This window comes from Colossoma macropomum, unplaced genomic scaffold, assembly GCF_904425465.1.
Source record: "Colossoma macropomum unplaced genomic scaffold, Colossoma_macropomum, whole genome shotgun sequence".
NCBI lineage: Eukaryota > Metazoa > Chordata > Actinopteri > Characiformes > Serrasalmidae > Colossoma > Colossoma macropomum.
The window spans coordinates 12,471,519-12,493,077 of NW_023494794.1; the positions used below are offsets into that span (position 1 = coordinate 12,471,519).

Sequence of the window (21,559 nt, forward strand, 5' to 3'; positions counted from 1 at the left end):
CAGCTGAGGGCATCATCCATTTGCATCTCAGCTGAACCTTACCATAATATATATAATTTAAAAAAAATGCATTTATGTTTATGTACATACAAGGCAAATAAAAAAGTATATACATTTACATACAGTATATGTTTTATATATATATATATATATATATATATATATATATATATATATATTTACATTTTTTAGTGCTGTTAGACTTTTTTAACACTGTGTCCATTGACTGTCCACTCTATTAGACACACCTAGCTTGTTAGATAGCTCATCTGCTGCTGCACAGTTGGTGTTGTCATCCTCTATTCCATCAGTAGTCACAGGACGCTGACCACAGGACACTGTTGGCTGGTGGACATTTCTCAGTCTAGCGTTGACTCTGAGGTGTTTAAAAGCAGCACTGCTATGTCTGATCTACTTGTACCAGCGCATCACACACTAATACACCACCACCATATCTGTGTTACTGCAGTGCTGAGAATGATCCACCACCCAAATAATACCTGCTCTGTGTTGTCTAGGGGGTTACCGAGCATTAAAGAACAGGGTAAAAGGGGGGTAACAAATTATGCAGAGAAACCGATGGACTACAGTCTGTAATTGAACTACAAGATGCACTTACATGGTTAAGTGTAAAGTGTAGATACAAGGTACTTAATGAAGTGGCTTGTCAGTGTATAGTTACAGGCCAAAGCAACAGTTCAATAACAGATATATATATACATATGCACAATACTGTGCAAAAGTCAGAGATCACCCTTCATTTATAAAATTTCCATTCAAACAGTCGTTAAGTACAATTTCTTCATTTTTCTGATGAGATTAAGTATGTTATAATCCAGTTGCGTAAGGAAAGGGAAAGTCAAAGAAACATCAGTTTCAAAAACTGTAGTTCAAAAATGAACAAATCTATATGAAACAATAGGACTATAGGAATTTTGCAAATCAAACAAAGAAGCTGCTGGTGTTCTCAATGGACTGTCCACTCCAGAGCCCATACCTCAGCATCACTGAATGTGTTTGGGATTACTCGAATTGTGAAAAGGAGAAAATGCAATTAACTTCTAAGACTGAATTTTGGAGGTGTGGAAAAAGGGTGGACATGCTGAAAAAACATTTTGGTGCTGGACACTGAATAACCTCTGCTTAGTGGCTATATTGATATGAATTAAAAAATCAGGTGGTCCCTGACTTTTGCACTGTATTGTATGCATTATGTAGATATTATGTATTTGATTTATATGTACATATACAATTTATGTCATTTATAATTGTACTGTAATGTGTTATGGTTATTTTAAACATGACTTCATTCAATAATGCAGATGAAATTAAACTGAATTTAATGTGAGCCTTTGCTATGCAGGACTATGATATGCAGGAATAGTACGAATTTTTTTATCCTCATAATGCAAGCATGTCGAAACTCAACTGAGGTGATCTTAAGAATGTGTAATATACACCACACCCACCACACACCAGTAAACACTAAATGCTAATAAAAGCTATAGGGAGAGGTGAAACCGTGACAAATAGGCACCATTACAACGAATATCTGGGTGAGTCATCCAAGACAGAGACTGAGACATGACTATATAACATTTATTCCTTGTCTTATTTCATGTAGGAATTTCTGTGAAGAATAGCTTAAAGCGGTTTTGTCTTACTGCAGTCGTTAGTGGAAAAATTTTTATTTTTGATCTTCCTTGTAAATATGTGCAATGATGATACTTTAAAAACATTTCAAGAAAATTAATTGCAAATAATAAAATAATTCTATCTTATATATGTCCTATAATTAAATATCCATCTTAAACATAACGCAAAACAGAAAAAATTAAAATCAAATATGCATGTTAAAGTGGCAAAGAACACTACAATCATTAAACATTTTAGAATAAAGTAATAAATATAAAATGGCAAACATTTTTTTTTAAAATTCTGAACAACATTGCATAGAAATCATTCCAAATAAAACACAAGCTACATAATACTAGGACACAAAGACATCTGGCACAAATCAATCACTTCAATTTGATCAACTTTGGAAGATTTGAATTTTTAATCACTGGTTAGTGTCGTTTCTCCTTCATAAATAAGCTATATGATTGTTTTGAACTATTCCCTTTCAACAGTACACACATTACACAAAAATATATCCAAAAATATTCAGTTGGAATATTAGAAACATTGTAATAATCACACATCATATTAATTATTAGTAGTGTGTACAATGTAAGCTGAATACAGAAGAAAGCTCCAACAATATCTAATCATTGTCTTCATATTAACTATACATAACTTTCCACACACATTTCTTTGGATTATCAAAAACTTGTAACCTTTTTTGCACACTGTTTGACACCACCAGCTGCCCTTTAAATTGTGTCAAAATTTCAACATTAATGGACCAACAGAACTGCTCCAAAAATTACTTGGAATAAAACCCTATTATATTTACATTAGTAAAGTTAAGGATGTGTTTTTCCTTCTCTTATAAAGTTACCAATTGGAGACATGAGGCTTTGTTACAACAGTGACAATATATATCTACATTCTACACTCTCTATGTATTAAGGCTACATATTCACTGCATTTTGGATCTCCTACCTTAAATCATTCAGAATACCAGCTGCATTTAGTGCAATATAGAGATGCTTTGATCAGCCACGGCACAAGCAGGCAGGAGTGGCTCAGTAAAAGCCTGTCTGACAGTGTGCAGCACGGACATAGCGTCTGGATCATAGAATAGCAGAGTCTGTGTGGTACAGTCCAGTAGCAGGCCCACTCTGGTGGGCCTCTTCACCACTGCTATAGTCACGTTCCGCCCATTGTGGCAGAAGGAGAAGTCTCCATCATAGTGTGAAAACACCCAGGACTTGGTGTTGTAGCCCAGCCGGCTGTCATTGCCTGGGCCTTTACGCTGCATGCTGGAGTAGCAGACACCCACTTTAAAAGCACCGCTGGTGCCCACCTCCAATACCCAGCTGTGTGTTCCTGAGGAGATGGAGTGGGAGCAGATGGCGTTGGGCCAACTGTCAAAGCGCTCTGGGTTGTTGGGGGGTGCCTGGCGCTGGCGTTTGGGAAGGAAGGTGAGTGTGCGGCAGTCAGACGAGAGGGAGAGAAGAGGGCTGACACTGGATTCGTCAAAGTGCAGGTGAGCTGGACCATGAGCTACAAAGGAAGCAATGTGGGGAAAAGTATGGAGAGACAAAAACAGTCATAATTAATTTTTACCTTACCATTTTCCAAACAGACAGCTTTTGTTACTGAGCCTTTAAGACTTATATATGTAACTGAGCTCTGTTCTGCCTCATTCAAAAAGCAGTTTTTATCATTTTAATATGAATGGCAGGGCCGTAGTCTCAACAGATAGATATACACCCATGAGCCATAATATTAAAACCATCTCCTTGTTTCTTCACTTATTGTCCATTTTCTCAGCTCCACTAATTATGTAGTTGTCTTTTGTAGTTCTGTAATAACAGACTGTAGTCCATCTGTTTCTCCGCCTCCTTTGTTAGCCCCTTTCACTCTGTTCTTCAACGGTCAGGACCACCACAGAGCAGGTATTATTTGGGTGGTGGAGCATTCTCAGCACGGCTATAATACTTGTTCTGTGGTGGTCCCGTTGGGGTCCTGACCATTGAATAACAGGGTAAAAGGAGGCTAACATTGTATGCAGAGATGGAGGCGGACTACAGTCTGTAAGACAAACAAATGCAATTCAAGACAGAAACAATTCAAACCAACTAATCTAGTAATTGTTGTATTTTGAAACCTTAACAAAATTAGAATACTGTATCAAACTCTTCTGTTTCAAATAAGCCAGGAAAATTCAGTTTTCCATGATATTGGCCCTTTGATTACAATGAGATTGCAAGAGCAGTGTGCCTGTATGAGAACATATCATTGCTGTTGTACCTTGTATGTCAGATACTGGAGTTGCAACTGTATGTATGACTGGATTAGTAGTTGAAGGGTATATATTAGAAATTAGAGTGCAAACCAGAAAAAATGAAACATTTCTTGAAAGATTAAAGTATGCTGTCAGAAGGCAACGCTTCAGACCAAGTCATACAACTGCATGCTTTTGATGTGTATTGGGAATGACTAGATGTTGGAACATTGTTGTGATGATTTGATTGCCTTTAGCCTGAAGAACATTAGTGAGGCCTGATACTGATGTTAATAGATTAGTTCTAGATCACAAACGCCACTCCAACTCATCCAAAAGTACTCTAAGTAGATTTTATTTAGAATGTTTCTTTCTTCTGGGCGGTTTAACACTGGGTTGAGGTTATGTAATTATTGCCAGAGTATCTCTGTAGTTTTAGTCCTATCTGAATCTTTCATTGTCAGTAACATTTTACAGACTGTGCGTAAAGATTACAGCAGCCTCTATATACTATAAAATGAATCGTAAAAATAACCCAGGTTACATCAGTCTCTTGCAAATAGACAATATTCCAAGTTTCCTGGTATTTCATAACTTACGGAGCCATGTAGAGAAACATTTTATTCTTTGCTGTTCAAATTCAGCCGTTTAGTATTGGCCAACTTCAAAAGTGTACAATGGCCAACAGTAAAAATTACTCCCCCTGTAGGTTGATTTTATGTGACAATTTTGATAGTTTACTACTTAGCTGATAAAAATGCTAATGACATATTTTATTCAGGAGGATGTTAGAATCTCGACTAGTGGTCCTGTCTCTTAGAAACGTGGATCTCTCATGAACAAAAGATTTTAGCTCAAAATAAACAAGACAGACAACAGCACAGCAGCTGTGCTATTTTTGTGTGCAGCCAATATGCAAAATAAATGTATTTTATTCTGTTTTTACACTGTTGATATGCATAAAATAAATTTTATCCTTCCATTCAGCTCAGCTCTCGTTTATTAGTTTGTCATGTATGTGTTCAAGACACAATTGGTGTCCCCTCCAACTACTAGGGTGCTGATTATAAATATTTATAGTATTACATGTATATTTATAGGACAGTACACTGTTAGAAACAAAGGTATTGTGCAGGTACATTTTTCGTTCATCAAGGTACAAACAATGTAAATGTACCCTCAAAGGCACAACAGTGGTTTTACGGTCCAATTGCGTACCTTAAAGACGTTTTTCCCAGTGGAAAAGTACATATTTATAGCTTTTCACAACCAAATGTTTTAAAACAGAACAATAAAATCCTGGAGGTAAGACAGGGCACGTGGAGTCAGTACAGCTTAGAAAATATAATTTCATTCGATTATGGTACAGTTATGTTCCCTGACTAAAGGTACTGAGATGTAACCTTGAGGGTGCCACCCCAGAGACAAGAGGGGTACTCAATTACACAAAACCCGCTTGAATACTGGGAAGAAAATCGTTTAAGACCAGCCTGAATTCAGAACACCTTTTGTGATCACTTGCAAGGGCAAAACGGCTTTAAAATCAGCCTCTGTATTTGTTGTACATCAAGAATGTCACAACTACTGGAACTCTGTCAGGTGCACTCCTATTGGTTTTCCACACTGCCATGTGTACCAACTTCCATGAAGTCTGTACATGAAGTTTTTATCAGTCTAAAAGGAAAAAAACTTTTCATTATCAAACTTAAGTCAGGCTGGTCTCCAGTAGCTGATCTGCTCTGAGCTTTTTAAACAAAATACTGCTGCTGAACTGAAATTTCACATATTCCATCTTTAAAAGTTAATCAAGAATTTTCTTTAAAGCATTTATTAGCAAGTAAATGAGCTATCCTTGCATGCTTACTGACGGGCTTTCCACTTGTTGCATGTGAGTGTTTTTGTTGAAGCATTATGTTCACTCTTGTCTGCTCCTACACATCATGTAGAAGCAGCCACCTGTGACTGGGTGACTTGCATATCAGTTAAATGGGTACTTCTTGTAAAAGTAAGCGCTTCTTGGGCATGTTGAGCGACGAAACCTACCAGATTTCATTTTTTGCCAGGGTCGACATTAAGCTACGAAAAACATTCCCTGGTCATTCAAATACGAATATCTCTATGACAATAAATTTGATTTTTCTGTATGGGACAATGGGGAGAATTAGGCAGCTGTGTATGCGTGTGTACTGACCAGATGGTCCCAGCAGGAGAGCACTAGCCCACAGCCCCAACATGAGTTTACTGTTACTGCAGTCCCTGTTCAGATTCAGCTTTTCTGTATCTTTGGGATCCCCCACACCCTCAGCCTCCTCGATCCTGACACACACATACAAACACTTACACACTTGTGAATCAGATTTATAGACTTTATCTGTGTGGCGTTGCATGTAAATCTGAGAAATTACCTGTCTGATATTTCCTGGTTGGAACTCTGCAAAGTGAGAATCAAAAACACATTGGTCAATGCAATTCAGTATTGTTACCACTATTACAGAACACTACGGAATATTGTAAGGCTGTCACAATAACTCAATTAAAACTATGCCATTTAAAATTTGCTTTCCTGATGAATGGGCATTAGCTGGTAATTTGCATGACAGTAATGCATATTTTAAATTCTCTTACTGGTCTTTTTAAAAGTCTGTCTTTAAGGACTATATACTAAATATTATATCCTCCTATATCAGGCATTTATATCTTAGACTATATTATAATTTTTTATTGTATAATAATTTTCCCCCTGAGGTCCATTTATAACATTTTTGTGGATTTATAAACCAAAAACATTGATGAAGTTCATTTTATAGGTCCATTTTCCAACTTGTTCCTTAGAATCAAACAGGCTGTTTTTATTACTGTGCCTTTAAGATCGATATATGTAAAAAAGCTTTATTCTGATTCGCTGTCCTGTATTGTGCCTCATTCGAAAAGCAGTCCAGGCTGAAACACTCCTTATAACTTCTGCATGAATGAGCAGTACTTAACTGCTGTAGGTTGAATAAGTGGATATAGGTGAATGTGAAGGTTTTTGTGACATCACAGATTCAAAGTGGACTGTTTTTTGATATTAATTTCCATCTATGAACTAAATGGATTGGGAAGTGAAAGGTATGTTTAGAAACTTTAACTGTTTCTGTACTTAATTAAAAATCTCAAAAAGCGAGAAAATTTTGTTTTTTCCATTATATGGGCCCTTTTAAACACTAACTTTCCAATAAGATATTTTTGAAAAATTATGTACAGTTACTTTATTTAGACTCTGCATAATTACCCTATTACTTATACTCCATTACTAATATAATCAATAGTGATAGCCATAGTTTATTGCAATCAAGCTGACTGAGGCTTTGTTGCTTGCCCTCACCACAAGCCTGGCATCAGTGGAGTGTGTGAGTGTGTGCACCAGGCTGGTGCGGGCATTTGAGAGTGTGTCCAGCGCCTTGCTCCAGTGTGCCCGCTGGGTGAGAAGACACTGCTCTACACGCTCTTCTTCCTTGTGCACAGCCTCCAGCAGACGCTGCTCCTCTTCCTCCAAAGCCTCACGCACAGCGTTCACCTGAGCCACCACCCGCTCCCTCGCGCTGCTTGCCTCCACCTGCAACACACAGCCATTACAGTCTTATGAACAATTATAGGCAGTTGTTTGTTATAACACTAAGCATTATTTTAGGGGGACAGTGGTAAAAAATATAACATAATAATATTTGAAAACATTTTCAGGATACACAATATGTTTCACAATATTTTAAATGCACCAGCATAGCAGCACACATTTGACCATTGTTAATTGGCCTTGTTTGTTGGCATCATTTTACTAAGTTATTTAAATAGAATCACAAAATTACATGATTACTTATGTAAATAATTCTATTATTAATTATATTTAGATTTATTGAGAAAGAATTAAAATTACTAGTGAGAAATAATAATAATACACCACGGATTTGTTATCGTCAGTAATCACTACAAGTTCTATGGATTAAAAAAAGGTTATGAAAAACAATGTGATGATTTGATGATAAACTGAATTTTACCTCATCAATTGCTCAACAGAACAGAAGGAAAAATCAACTAAATTGTAAAAAAATTAATTATTAATAAAAGATAACAGCATAATGGGCTACCATACAATTGGCTACTTGTTACTATGCAGTTTATGCATTGACTGTTGTTAACAGGCTCTCTATAACTGGTCTAAATCTATGTTTTTTATGATACATGTAGTTCTTCAGTGTTCTAGAAGTATTGACAATATGCCCAGTATTTTTAGAAAAGCGTATTATGACAATCTATAACAATGACAATAATTTTGCACAGTACTGTAGGTACTGTATATTTATATAAAATTGACAGAAACACACAGGATATGCTTACAACTTCACAAAAGATTTTCAAGGCACAAGTGCTATGTATGGTTACACACAGCTATCCCATAACATGGTACATAACATGATAAGGTTTATTATACGCATTAAGACTCAGAGGGCCAAATAATCTAACAGACCAGATTTAACTCATCAACTAATTATCAAGCCTTTCACGAGCTGAATCAGGTGAGCTGGAGCAGGAAATGCAAAACTGTACTTAAAACTTAAGGCATTTATAAAACTGTATTCAGTATATGGAACACAATCCAAATGAGATTTGCCTCAATCTATACAATTTTACTTATTTTGCAGCGACAATATATGTGCTCAATATTTTAGTATCAGACTGTATACTGGTTAAAGGTGGGGGGAGAAGGCACCTTTTCAGGGAGTTAATACTCCTATCGTACTAACGTGTTGATTTGGCTTATCAGGTGACTCTTAAGACCTTGATAAGTTGAATAAATAGGCTGTTTTGTTTTTAGGAGAAGCAAAAATCTCCTTGGGATAAGGGGTGTGTGCCTTTAAGTAAGCCCACCAATCACCTGCACAGCTCTCTCTTTTGCACTCAGTGTGTGCTGTATGAAGCGTTCAATCCGTAGGGCTTGCAGCTGCATTTTCTCACAGATGTCCACCAACTGGTTCTGAAAGATAGAACATTTGTAATAAGTAACCTACTCACATCAGGTTTAAATTAAAGAGGAATTCCACCTAGTTTTAATAATTAACTTGTTAAAATATAAATAAAGTTATTCCGAGTGATTCAATGTAAAATGTGCCACTCTATAGAGTCAGAAGTGTTCACAAAAGTGGTGACAGGAACCAGACATCCCAAAAGTTTAGTGCCTCTAAAACCTACCTCATAGAAAGTTATTACAAGTAATGGTTATGAATATGTTGTTGTTGCGTGATGTCTGAAACATTTTTAAAAACAGTTTTACAATAGTTTTACGACAAGGTCTTGGCCTTAAATGTAAATTTAATATACAGTTGAAGTCATAAGTTTACATACACTTAGGCTGAAGTCATTAAAGCTTATATTTATCCCCTCCACAGATTCCATGTCAACAAACTATAGTTTTAACAAGTTGTTCAGGATATCTACTTTGTACAGGACACAAGCAATTTTTCCAATAAATGTTTACAAACAAATTATTTCACTTTTAATTCACTATATTAAAATTCTACTGGGTCAGACGTTTACATACACCAAGACTGTGCCTTTAAATAGCTTGTAAATTTTCAGAGAACAATGCCATGGCTTTAGACCACGCAGCCATCATGCCGTTCAGGAAGAAGATGTGTTCGATCTCCTAGAGATGAACATACTTTGCTGGGAAAATACAAATCAATCCAAGAACAGCAGCAAACGACCTTGTGAAGACGCTGGAGGAAACAGGTACAACAGTATCTATATAAACAGTACAATGTGTCCTTTATTGACACAACCTGAAAGGACGCCATTAAAAATTGCACTGAAAGAGCTTGTGTGAGCAAGGAGGCATACAAACCTGAAACAGTTACACCAGTTCTGTCAGGAGGAATGAGCCAAAATTCTAGCAACTTATTGTGAGAAGCTTACAGAAGCCTACCCAAAACGTTTGACCCAAGTTAAACAATTTAAAAGCAATGCTACCAAATACTAACCATGTGTATTTAAACTTATGAGCCACTGGAAATTAGAAATTGGAAAGAAACAAAAGCTAAAACAAATCATTGTCTCTAGTATTATTCTGAAATTTCACATTCTTAAAATATAGTAGTGATCCTAATTGACCCAAGAGAGGGAAGGTGTGCTAGGATTAAATGTCAGGAATTGTGAAAATCCAGGTTTAAATATGTATATAAAACATGTAAACTTACGACTTGTAGTGTACTGTAAGGCAACAATATGTAAAGAACTTCTTTTTCTTTTACTTTTTTACCACAATTTTACCATTATGAACATTACTATCATTGTAAAGAAGTCTGAGACAAATCAATAGCACTAATTCTGAAGAACTTGTGGATGGTTAACTAAAGAGAGTGCGAGTCCGCTAAAAAGCCGCCATGCTAATATGGCTATCAAATGTCAACATTGAAATTCCCCAGTGTTAAATTTACACCTGTATTGTTGAATTAACACAAAAAGTGTAAAATGTACATCTATAGTGTTTAATCCACACAAAAAGTGTTCAAATAAGAAGAACAAACTCCGGATGCAAACAAAATGAAGATGTTTTTCGAAGACTTCAGCACAAAAACTAACAGACTCGAGCACATACCACCAGAAAAGAGCACACTTAGCTTATCAGTTTAAGCCAGTCGTTGAGCTACTATATTCTGACGTTAAATGTACTTGAGTTTCAGGCACGAACGCGTTCATTTGCTAATCCGCATTTAACAGCAGCTAACCAGCTCTCCATAACTCACCCTCACCGCCGTGGCTCGTTCAGCCAGCTGTGTCACTGTGTGACCCTCACAAGAGCCTTGAGTGACACATATCGAGCAAACGAGTCTCCCCTCCGTGCTACAGTACCGGTCCAACTCCGACTCATGTACGGGGCACAGTTTCACTTCACTCGAAGCGGCTGAATCCGTCGAAGAGCCCGTCTTCACGGTGCCGTTTGAGTAACGAAACGTACTCGCACTTAAACGGGGGTCTTTAGAAGAGTCAGCCTGAAACTCGCTGTTGCTCTCCGAAGCCCCCCGCACACCAGAGTCACTCTCCTGCTCTGTGTCCCTTAACGACACTACGGCCAAGTCACAAAGTCCATATTCCGTGCTCATGATTGCTAGGATGAACTGTAAATGACAGTTTGGAGTCCTTTACAGTAGAAAAGAGGGCACTTCTTTCGGCCCCTTTAGCCGGAGCGCTCCTCTGTTTCGCTTGCTGCGCGGCGCTGCAGGTGCATCCAGTTCTGCGGCCGGGCCTACCTGTCACAGGTGTACAACACGGAAGCTCCAGCTCCAAGTCGAGTGTCCAGTTTTACCAGAAGAACGCTTAATCCAGAAGAACGCTGTTACAGAAAAAAGGGTGAGCCTCGTGCCAGGGAGTCAGTTTCACATACAATACAAAACGGAATTGTTCTGTGAGCAGCTATAAGTTAGTCATTCCACGTCTAAAGATTCACACCAGATCCAGAACTTGTCTGGCAGTAGGCGGAATGAGAAAGTAATGGCAGGCTGACGTTAATGGTCAACTCGATGGAGGCTCATTGTGATACTACACTCTAAAATAATGACACACAGTCTGTATATATATATATATATATATATATATATATATATATATATGTATATATATATATATAGCCATAATGGTAATTTGACAGAAGAAAGAAAAAACCTACTTTACTTTTAATGCAAGTCAATGGAACCAGACAAGTCATTTTGGGTCGTTTCTTTTGGTCTTTTGGTTACACACAATATAAAGGCCAACAGGTATTTTTAAATTATGTAAAAAAAACAAACAAAAAAAATTTAGGTGGTGGATCATGCTCAGCACTGCAGTAACACTGACATGGTGGTGGTGTGTTGGTGTGTGTTGCGCTGGTCTGAGTGGATCAAAAATGGAGATACAAGGTTTTGTTCCGACAGCAGCGATATATACATAACCTTGTATCTCCATTTTTTTATATATGTATATACATGTGTGTGTGTGTGTGTGTGTGTGTGTGTGTGTACACCGATCAGGCATACTGCTATATAGGTGCACTTTGTACTTTCTACAAATACAGACTGTAGTCCATCTGTTTCTCTGCATACTTTGTTAGCCCCCTTTTACCCTGTTCTTTAGTGGTCAGGACCCCCATGGACCCTCACAGAGCAGGTACTATTGGGGTGGTGGATCATTCTCAGCACTGCAGTAACACTAACATGGTGGTGGTGTGTTAGTGTGTGTTGTGCTGGTACAAGTGGATCAGACACAGCAGTGCTGCTGGAGTTTTTAAACACTGTGTCCACTCACTGTCCACTCTATTAGACACTCTTACCTTGTCAGTCCACTTTGTAGATGTATAGTCAGAGACGATAGCTCATCTGCTGCTGCACTGTTTGTGTTGGTCATTCTCTAGTCCTTCATCAGTGGTCACAGGACGCTGCCCACAGGATGCTGTTAGCTGGATATTTTTGGTTGATGGACTATTCTCAGCCCAGCAGTGACATTGAGGTGTTTAAAAACTCCAACAGCACTGCTGTGTCTGATCCACTCAGACCAGCGCAACACACACTAACACACCACCACCACATCAGTGTTACTGCAGTGGTGAGCATGATCCACCACCCAAATAGTACCTGCTCTGCTCTGCTCTGTGAGGGTCCATGGGGGTCCTGACCACTGAAGAACAGGGTAAAAGGGGGCTAACAAAGTATGCAGAGAAACAGATGGACTACAGTCTGTAATTGTAGAACTACTTACTTATGAATGGCTATGGCACTGCTGGGGTTCAAGCTCATGATCTCCTGGGCGATGGCTTAGTCCATTGCACACTCAGAAACACCTGAAGTTACTCACTTTAATGTCCGTAAACATTTAATATACTGTAGGAAATATTTGTTGTTTTAACTTTAAAAAGTAGCATGGTCACAATGGCACCTATGGTGCTGCAGATGTCCGGTAATTCATCCCAACATCAGGAGATTATGAGTTTGAAGCCCAAGCCAGTGGGAAAACTGAATAAAAAAACAAATTCTATTTTGTTTAACTAACTTATAGATACAGAATTAAGAAAGAGAGCTTGGAAAACTTTTGACTGTGTTTAGAAGTTTGAGTTGGTGCACTCAGGTATCCTGAATTTGAGATCATTCAAGAAGCTGTGTAATCAGTTTACCTTAGCATTTTAAATTGACTTCTCATTTCTGACAGTGTTGAAATCATTCATACCAGAGCATTTCTTTGAGAATATTGTATTCTTTCAAAAACAACAGACACAAAAAAAGTTTGAAAAAAGCATGGAACAGTTGAAAATATGCCAGGAGGAGGACACATGAGTGTACTGCCCCGATGTACAGTGCGGAGGATGGTAAGAGAGACAAAGAGGAACCCAAAGATCAGTTTCAGAACTGCACAGTTTAGTTGAATCTTGGGGTTTTCAAATTTCAAAATCTGTTTTCAAATGCCACCTCCATGAACAGAAGCTTTTTTGGGAGAGTTCCACAAAAGTAGCCCTTTTTAAGAGCAAGCTACAAAATCTAGTGCCTGAACTTTGCAGAGTATCATTGAAAAAAACTGTATTTTACTGAAGAGGGCAAGTGAATTTTCAAATAAAATTGTATTACTAAAGAAAACTTTTTTGTTCCAAAATGCAGTGTAAAAGTAAAAATCTGCAGTTCTATTATTTAAGATCAGTTCAATCTGAGATTTTTCATGTTTTTTTCAGATCTTGCCTTAACTTCCACAGTTCCCCTTAACTGCCATTGCAAGCTAGAGGTGCTTTGATATCTTTTTAAAACTTCGCAATGCTTTGCAGGCATCACTTAGTTTCATTTCCATATCCTCAGCCAGCTGCTTAGAGTAGGCCTTGGTTGTTGAGCGTTAGCACAAAGTTTGAGGAGTCAGAGAATTTATTACACACTGGAACTGTCATGAGGTGACAATTCCTAAGGACAATTCTTGACCTGCCTAACCAGTCCTAATGAGTCAGTTGAGGTCTAACAAATTAATTAAGTTCTGAGCTTTACAAGTGGAAGGCTGTCCAACTTTTTCACATGCAAATGCAATTACTGTTTTATTTATTTTTGTTAGTAAAATATAAACCAACTGTGCATTATCATTTGCAGAAATATGTTATTCTTTAAAATAGTTGTGTTTACTTCACTTCAAAACTCAAAATGATGGGTAATTTGACCAAGAGTGCTCAACGTTTTGCATATAAAAGTAGGTGATATATATATATATATACATATATATATATACATATATATATATATATATATATATATATATATATATATATATATATATATATATATATATATATGTATATGTATATATATATATATATCACCTACTTTTGGAGAATATGTTGAAGGATAACTCATTTGATTGTATCATTTTTTCCACATCTCTGTAGAGCAGTGCCAATGGTTTTTGCACCACTGAATTCTCAAATGTGCATTCATCTTTGTTATAGGGGATTAATGCAACCCCACTGTAATATCCCCTCTCTAATGGACTGTTCTTGCTGACACAGTCTGATTTTGCATTGACATTGTCAGTCACCTGAGGAATAGCTGCTCTTCTGTTTTTTCACCCTACTGCACATGCATACCAGTCATTGAATGTTTGCTCTCGACCACAATTTACTGATGTTTGTACCATAAATCTAAATGCAGATGTCACTTTAGTCACTGTTCCTACACTAGCTCGTTGAGCAGTCTATGTGACTTAACCTCCTGCCACGCGTGACCCAGTAATAAAACCTCTTCCAAGATAAATACATGTGCATTCTTTGATCCAAAATCAAGGTCAACTGGGCCCACTCTGCATTGTTATACATGCCACAGAGCACTGTAGGGTTAATTGCTTAATTATATCATTCAGTACACCTTTCTGAGATCATCTAAACTTATTATGCTTCTCCACTCATTTATTCAGGTTTTTCCTTTATTTTTTCACCCAACTGTATCTATACATACTACTTAAGTTTAATTCCAACTAATATCTTCCCATACCAAATATCTTCATCTCTAGTGGTAGGAGGAGGGTTGGCCACATTTAATGAAAAATGTCATGTTACATGTCCAGGTTTTACTCTTTTTACTGAATGGGGTTTTGTCCCCCTTCATGCCTGATGAGCTGCTTTTAGATGTTCAGTATGGATATGTATTTGTTCAATACTGGACACATTTCCAACTAATATGTATAGCAGCATTTAAAAGGATGAAGACTGGGTCCATATTACAGGTACATTACACCAACCAGCAGTACACCTACCTTGTTTTTACACTCTTTGTCCATTTTATCAGGTCCACTTACCATATAGGTTGTTCTACAGACTGTAGTCTGTCTTTTTCTCTGCATACGTTGTATCCATATTTTACCTCTTCTTCAATGGTCAGGGCCCCTACAGAGCAGGGATTATTTAAGTGGTGGATCGTTAGCACTGGCCAGTTGGTATACATGGCCAAACTAGTGAGTCTGTGGTTTTTTAACAAAGGCTTGCATTGTATTCATTTTGAATATGTGCTAGCATTTTGAGCTGCTATTCTTAATAACATTAAATGAGTTGATTGTCTGTGGAAAAAAAAAAACTTGTTGCTATCGAAGAGCATGAAGTTGGAGCTACCTCCTGGCAAGGTAACACAGTATAGAAATATCAGTATAAAGTGTTAAAAGTTTTGCCTCTATGGCTGCCTTTAAAGCTAAAGCAAAGCCCCAATTACCATCAACTCATCAACTTTAAACTGTGGTAAAATAGTGTAAGTAAGTAGTGTACAACAAGTGTATTAAGAAGTGTTAACTTGTTAATGCTAGTGTTACCTGTGAGGTAATGTGATCTTCCACAATGTGATACACTGTTAACTACTTTATAATTTTGTTAGTCTAAATAACAAACTAAGGCAATACCCATAATCTATAAGTGATGCTATCAGAAACTGATGTAGCTTAAGTTATCTAGCTCTAATTATAGATACTCCGCCATAGATTCTGGAGAGTGTGCTTTGTGTACATTAGCAGAGAGGTGGGGTTACAGGTAAACAAATCATTCCAGTGTTATTGGACCCCTCTTTCTAACCTCTAGAGTTAGATTTTTTCCAACTGCCACTTTAGAGTACAAGCTCTTTGAGCTTTTTGAAATAAGAGATTCTATGCTTTTTAACACTTCTATTTTTTTTTACCAACTAAAAACAATTAGCACAAAAAAACACTTTATCTTTGTATCAGTTTGACAGAAAGATGTGTAGACAGTTAACTTTGTCACTTTTGTAAACAAGTCTTTTCTTGGGCTGGGGCATAGTTTAATATTAATCACAAGAAAATTATGTGAATTAAGTGATTAGAGCGTTTGTACAAATTATTTTTCTACATTTATTTTAATAATTCACATTTCAGAATGTGCCTCACAACAAGAAGGGCCTGGGTTCAATTCTTCAGCGGTGTGACAAGGGTCCTTTCTATGTGGAGTTTGCTTGTTCTTCCTCTGTTTGCATGGGTTTCCTCTGGGTGCTCCAGTTTCCTCCCACAGTCCAAAGACATGCAGTCAGACAAATTGGAGATGCTAAATTGGCCCTAGGTGTGAGTGTCTGTGTGTGAGTGTTTGCATGAATGTGTACGTCTGGGTGCCTACCCTGTGATGGACTGGCGACATGTCCAGGGTGTTTTGTGCCTTACGCCCAAAGATCACGTGGATAGGCTTCAGCACCCCCGTGACTCATGAGGATAAGTGGCATAGATAATGTGTGTGTGTGTGTGTGTGTGTGTGTGTGTGTGTGTGTGTGTGTATGTGTGCCTTTCATAATGTTAGCTGGCCTGTCAATACTATTTCTGCATATATGCAGTATTGTGCAAAAGTCAGAGAATGCCTTTTATTGATTCAATTTCCAAACAGCCAGTTAGTATAAGTTGTTGATTTTTCAGCAAAACATATTTAACAGAAAATTTCACGGAAGCCTCAACAACTAATCTACTATGTATTCAGTGTGTCCACTCTTTGCCTTTATTACATTTATTACAGCTCTCAATCTTTTTCAGTATTTCAAAAATCTGTGTTTTTTTCCACACTTTCAAAGTTTAGTCCTTGAAGTTGGTTGCATTTTCAGTTTTTTGCGATCCAAGCAACCACAAAAAGGTGGGTCAGGGGGCCCGGAGGTCCCACCCACTCAATTTTTTTTGCACTAGGAGACCAGTTTTAGGGTTCTACTGCAAATTTCCTTCTTTTTTCTTTGTTGCTTTTTTAAATAACAGCTTCACATCCTGTTTTGGGATTCTTCTCACAGTGGAAGGATGGACGGACACACCAGTGGATTTGTTCAGATCTAAAGCAAGATTGGAGCTTAATTTCTCTTATCTCTCAAAGTTGAAAGCCTTAAGTAATGTTAATCCGATGGTGACAGAGTTGGTGGTCTACCAGGTCTTGCACAGTTGTTAGGTGTCCCATTCTCTCTATATCTTTTAATAATTTGACGAATTTGGATAAGTTTTGGAAACTGTTTTTCCACTTGTTTTCCTTGTGCAAGTGGATTATCTTATACATCCTGAGAAATACGTCCTGAAAAAAATGAACTGTACATAATGGCTGATTGAACTGGAAGTTAAATAAATTAAGGGCAGTCTCTGACACAGTATTGTTTATAAAGTCAGTGGTTTGATCAAGCTGATAAAACTAATGTGTTACCAAGGGTATCACTGAGTACGTTTACATTCGCTGAATAATCCGATCAAAATGGGATTTCTGCAGTTATCTGAGTATTTAAATGGTCATGTAAACAGCACACTGATTTCTTAGATTGGAGTAAGGTCTAGAAATCCGGTAAAGAGAGCTTTCAGCTCAGTAATCAGATTTCTCAGTGCATGCATACTCTGACTCGGATTTCTTTTGGATATCTCAGTCTGCGCATGTGCGAAAACAGACTGGAACTAAGCAGCGTTGCCGCGAGATGGCAGGAAAACACTTTTGAAGCGACGCTGAAACCAAATACATGTTTGACGAAATTAAGGATTTAAATATTCTTCATCTTCTAGATGATGTATATTCATATTTTCAGGTAAAGTGGCGCGATGTTTTAAAAAAGCCGCGAGGTTTGAGTTTTACCTTCCGTGTACGTCACGTCTTTCTCTGTGAGTTATTGGCTGGTTGCAAAGCAGAAATCCAATTAGTGTCTGACTCATGTAGACCCGGAGTTTTCACATTATCTGATTACTTAAGTGCATGTAAACGCGTTGAACGGATTACTGACAAAATCTGATCGGATTATTAAGTGCATATAAACGCACTCAATGTTTTTTAGCTTTAGTCGTTTACTGTGTCTGCTGTTGTTCGTTAAAGTTGTCCCAGCAATTTGCAGCATCTCCGCCCTCAGTCACACTTATATCATGCCACTAGAGGGAGTCAGAGGACCGTATTGTTTCCTTTCTGTCTGTTCTAGCTCGCTCTCTCTTTCTCTGTGAGCATAACATTACACATTACTGAAACTTCTCTGGGAGGTGGACTACACTGGGTTTCGGGTACTTTAACGGAGATTCCAAACTACAAGGAGTGAAAATGTTCAGTCCGATGGGGACTTTCAAACTGCGGTTGTGCCATCAGTCCCTGCGTGTCTCTTTGATGATGACGTTGCGTCGTCGACCTTGCTCTTCATTTATTTTGAGGCCGGTGTAGACAGGGAGATGCAGGAGAAAAGCGACACTCTGAAAGTTGCATGTGTCTGAACGCATGACCGATGGAGCAGGTGCAAAAAGAGCACCTGAGTTACAGCTTGGATCTTTAGGGGAATATTTGAAACAGAACGCGGTGAAGCCAAACAACATGATCTCGTTGGTTGGAGACTGAACTGGCGATTAACGGACTTTCCATTGACTGTAGGGGGGTGAGTCGAAAAACGGCCACTGGGAAATCACAAGAATACACCTGGAGTGCTGTTTCATTTTGAACCATAACATCGGTAAGATACTGGCAATACTGGTTTCCCATGTGCTGTGAAATAAAACTTGTGTACTGTATTGAAATACGGGACATTCCTATAGTTCGGTGCCTTTGCGTCCCCAGTGCGGGTCACTGTGTATTATAGAAAATGTAAACATTCTAATCTTTCTAAAACAATGATCACTTGTTGAATGTTAAATTGTACCTTAAAATGAATTTCATACATTTTATTCATTGGGCTTTAGCCATAGGGTTGTGCATTAGAGCTGGGCAAAATGACATTATACAACAGTTAGTTCCGGCCACGCAAGCTGATTGGTTGAGAAGCGTTCTTAATAACAGCACGGGTTTTTCACCAACACTGTATCACTCCGCTGAGACGCCGTTGCTGAGCAACGACTTTGACAGCTGTAGGAGATGCTCAAGCCATTTGAACGTTTTTTACTTCTTACTTTGCGCACAAACAGAAAATGGATACTTTTAAGATTACATTTGACCTACAGCCGATTTGGTCAGACTCTGAAGATGAGACTACACTAAATTCCCAAACTGTCAGTTGGTCTGTGTAAGGACGTGGAGAACGAACTGCTGACTGTGCAGCAAGTGAGCGGAGCTCGTTACTCTGACGTAGCAACAAGGTGCTTGTTAAGGAATTATAATTTGGTGGAAGGAACTGCTAACATTAAAACATATTAAATGCCTTGTTTACGACCCAATTTGTTTATTTCTTACTTTATTTATTTAACTGTTGTATAAAAGCAATAGAACACTCAAGGTCGTGAGTTATAACATCGCCTTTGGCCCGTGCCTGCGACCAAATCACAGCCGTGATGTTATTTCACGATAACACACTCCCTCTTGTGTTCTATTGCTTAAATTTTGATTGTTATTGTGACAACGTACGTCATAATACCTCACAATATGCTTTTCTGAGCGTATCGTCGTCAGCACTCCCCAAAATTGCCTGTTTGATTACAAAGCGTGCATGATTTATGTGTAATTGGTTTTAGTGCAGCACAGGCTGAATACAATAATTGTATTCATAGTTTTTGATAGTAGTTTTTAAATGGCACAATTTTGCCTGTTCCAACTTGTCAGATGCCAGAAAAAATAGACATATCATGACTTATTGTATATGGTAAAAACTTCTTGAAGTATCGTGATTAATGCTGTAGTCGAATCCGTTCTCGAGACCGTAAATTAACAGCTTGGTCTTGTCTCGGTGTCAACATCATTGACCTCAGCGGCAAACAGTTCTAAACACGGGGGGCAAGTTAACTGTTTCACGCATATCCACATGGACACAGTTCGACTCTGAACGCTTAACAACCCAGCCAGAGCTGGTTTATGAGGACCCTGACCTCTTCCTATTTCCCCCATTGTATCAAAAACAGGACTGCAAAACACCAGAGGGCGCCTTTCTTAATTTTAGAAAGTAGAAGGATGTATTTTACTAAAAAGAACCAAGAAAACCTACCTATATGGCTCCCTTTTATTTATTTTTTTTACAGCCAACGAGTTTTGGGCTGTAGGACTCTAGCATTACTGCTACTGAGTGCTAATTGGTTGGCAAGCAGAGCAGCTCATTGGCTGTTCGTGCTCAATGACGTCATGAACGTACATGAGGCGCCATTTTAAACTTCCAAAACTCGAATTCAAAAGCTCTTAAAAATATAACTGCAGTGTGAAAATGTTTTATGCTGTTCTGTGTTCAGAAAATGAATGTATTCTTTAAGCATGTGTAAACTTTGATTTTGCTGAAATGCTCCATCTTAACCCTCAGGAGCACCCTCTAGCGTTTAAGAAACCCTGAAGATATTAGAGTCGTAATTCTCCTCTCTGCAAGTTCTCTGACCAGGCCAGAGACGTTATAAATAAAAGAGGTCTCCAAGTAGCAGCCAGCGGGTCTGCCGTGTGCTTGATTCATTCATGACACAGCGACAGATACAGAGTGTCAGAATTAAAATATGACCAAAATTATCAAACGAATCCACTGAACATGCAGAATTAACTGCTGTCCATCAGAGATGTTGTAACTGAAAACTTCAAAACTTTACTCCCTCTCAATAGAAACACCCATGCTATCATAGTAAGAGTCCTTTGCAATTCTACTGTTAAATATAACTTTAATTCAAGTAAATGCTAAAATGTTTATTGAATGTTTATACTGCTTCAGTAATAATCATCATCATCATCATCATCATCATCAGTAGTAGTTATTTGTGGTGACAGAAGATTTGCTAATTAGCATTGACAAAGATGTGCTTAAACAAGTGTATATATGTAGTTAAAATTCATACCTGAAAAAAAGATGGCCAAAAAAAAAGGTCTTAGCATGTAGTTACTCTTTAAAATGGACTGAGGCAAAATGGAAAACTCTTCTGTGGTCAGATGAATCAAAATTTGAAATTCTTTTTGGAAACCAAGGACGCTGTGTCCTGCGGACTCAAGAGGAGAGGGACCAGCTTGTTATCAGCACACAGTTCAAAAGCCTGCATTTCTGATGGTATGGGGTTGCATTAGCGCCTATGGCGTGGGCAGCTTACACATCTGGAAAAGCACTATTAATACTGAACAGTATATAGAGGTTTTAGAACAACATATGCTCCCATCCAGACAATGCCTCTTTCAGGAAAGGCCTTGCATATTTCAGCAAGACAATGCTAAACCACATACTGCATCCATCACAACAGCATGGCTTCACAGAAGAAGAGTCCGGGTGCTGAACTGGC

At 38.0% G+C, this 21,559-nt stretch overlaps 1 protein-coding gene across 1 annotated transcript; it reads right to left on the reverse strand.

Annotated features, from left to right (window-relative positions):
• Positions 1-1,584: 1,584 nt before the first annotated feature.
• Positions 1,585-11,398, reverse strand: bspry (B-box and SPRY domain containing). The gene is made up of 6 exons (XM_036580206.1): positions 10,675-11,398; positions 8,808-8,906; positions 7,260-7,490; positions 6,301-6,326; positions 6,087-6,211; positions 1,585-3,171 (listed from the first exon to the last, which is right to left on the reverse strand). The coding sequence occupies exons 1-6, from the start codon at positions 11,029-11,031 to the stop codon at positions 2,636-2,638; spliced, it is 1,374 nt and encodes a 457-aa protein (XP_036436099.1). The 5' UTR covers positions 11,032-11,398; the 3' UTR covers positions 1,585-2,635.
• Positions 11,399-21,559: the final 10,161 nt, after the last annotated feature.

What these genes read in the sequence shown, in the direction of transcription:
- bspry (XM_036580206.1), bottom strand. Translation starts at nt 11,031, where the DNA reads ATGAGCACGGAATATGGACTTTGTGACTTGGCCGTAGTGTCGTTAAGG. An exon ending in CCACTGATGCCAGGCTTGTG is followed by an intron (nt 6,327 to 7,259) that starts GTGAGGGCAAGC and finishes CTCACTTTGCAG; the next exon opens with AGTTCCAACCAGGAAATATC. An exon ending in AACCAGGAAATATCAGACAG is followed by an intron (nt 6,212 to 6,300) that starts GTAATTTCTCAG and finishes TGTGTGTGTCAG; the next exon opens with GATCGAGGAGGCTGAGGGTG.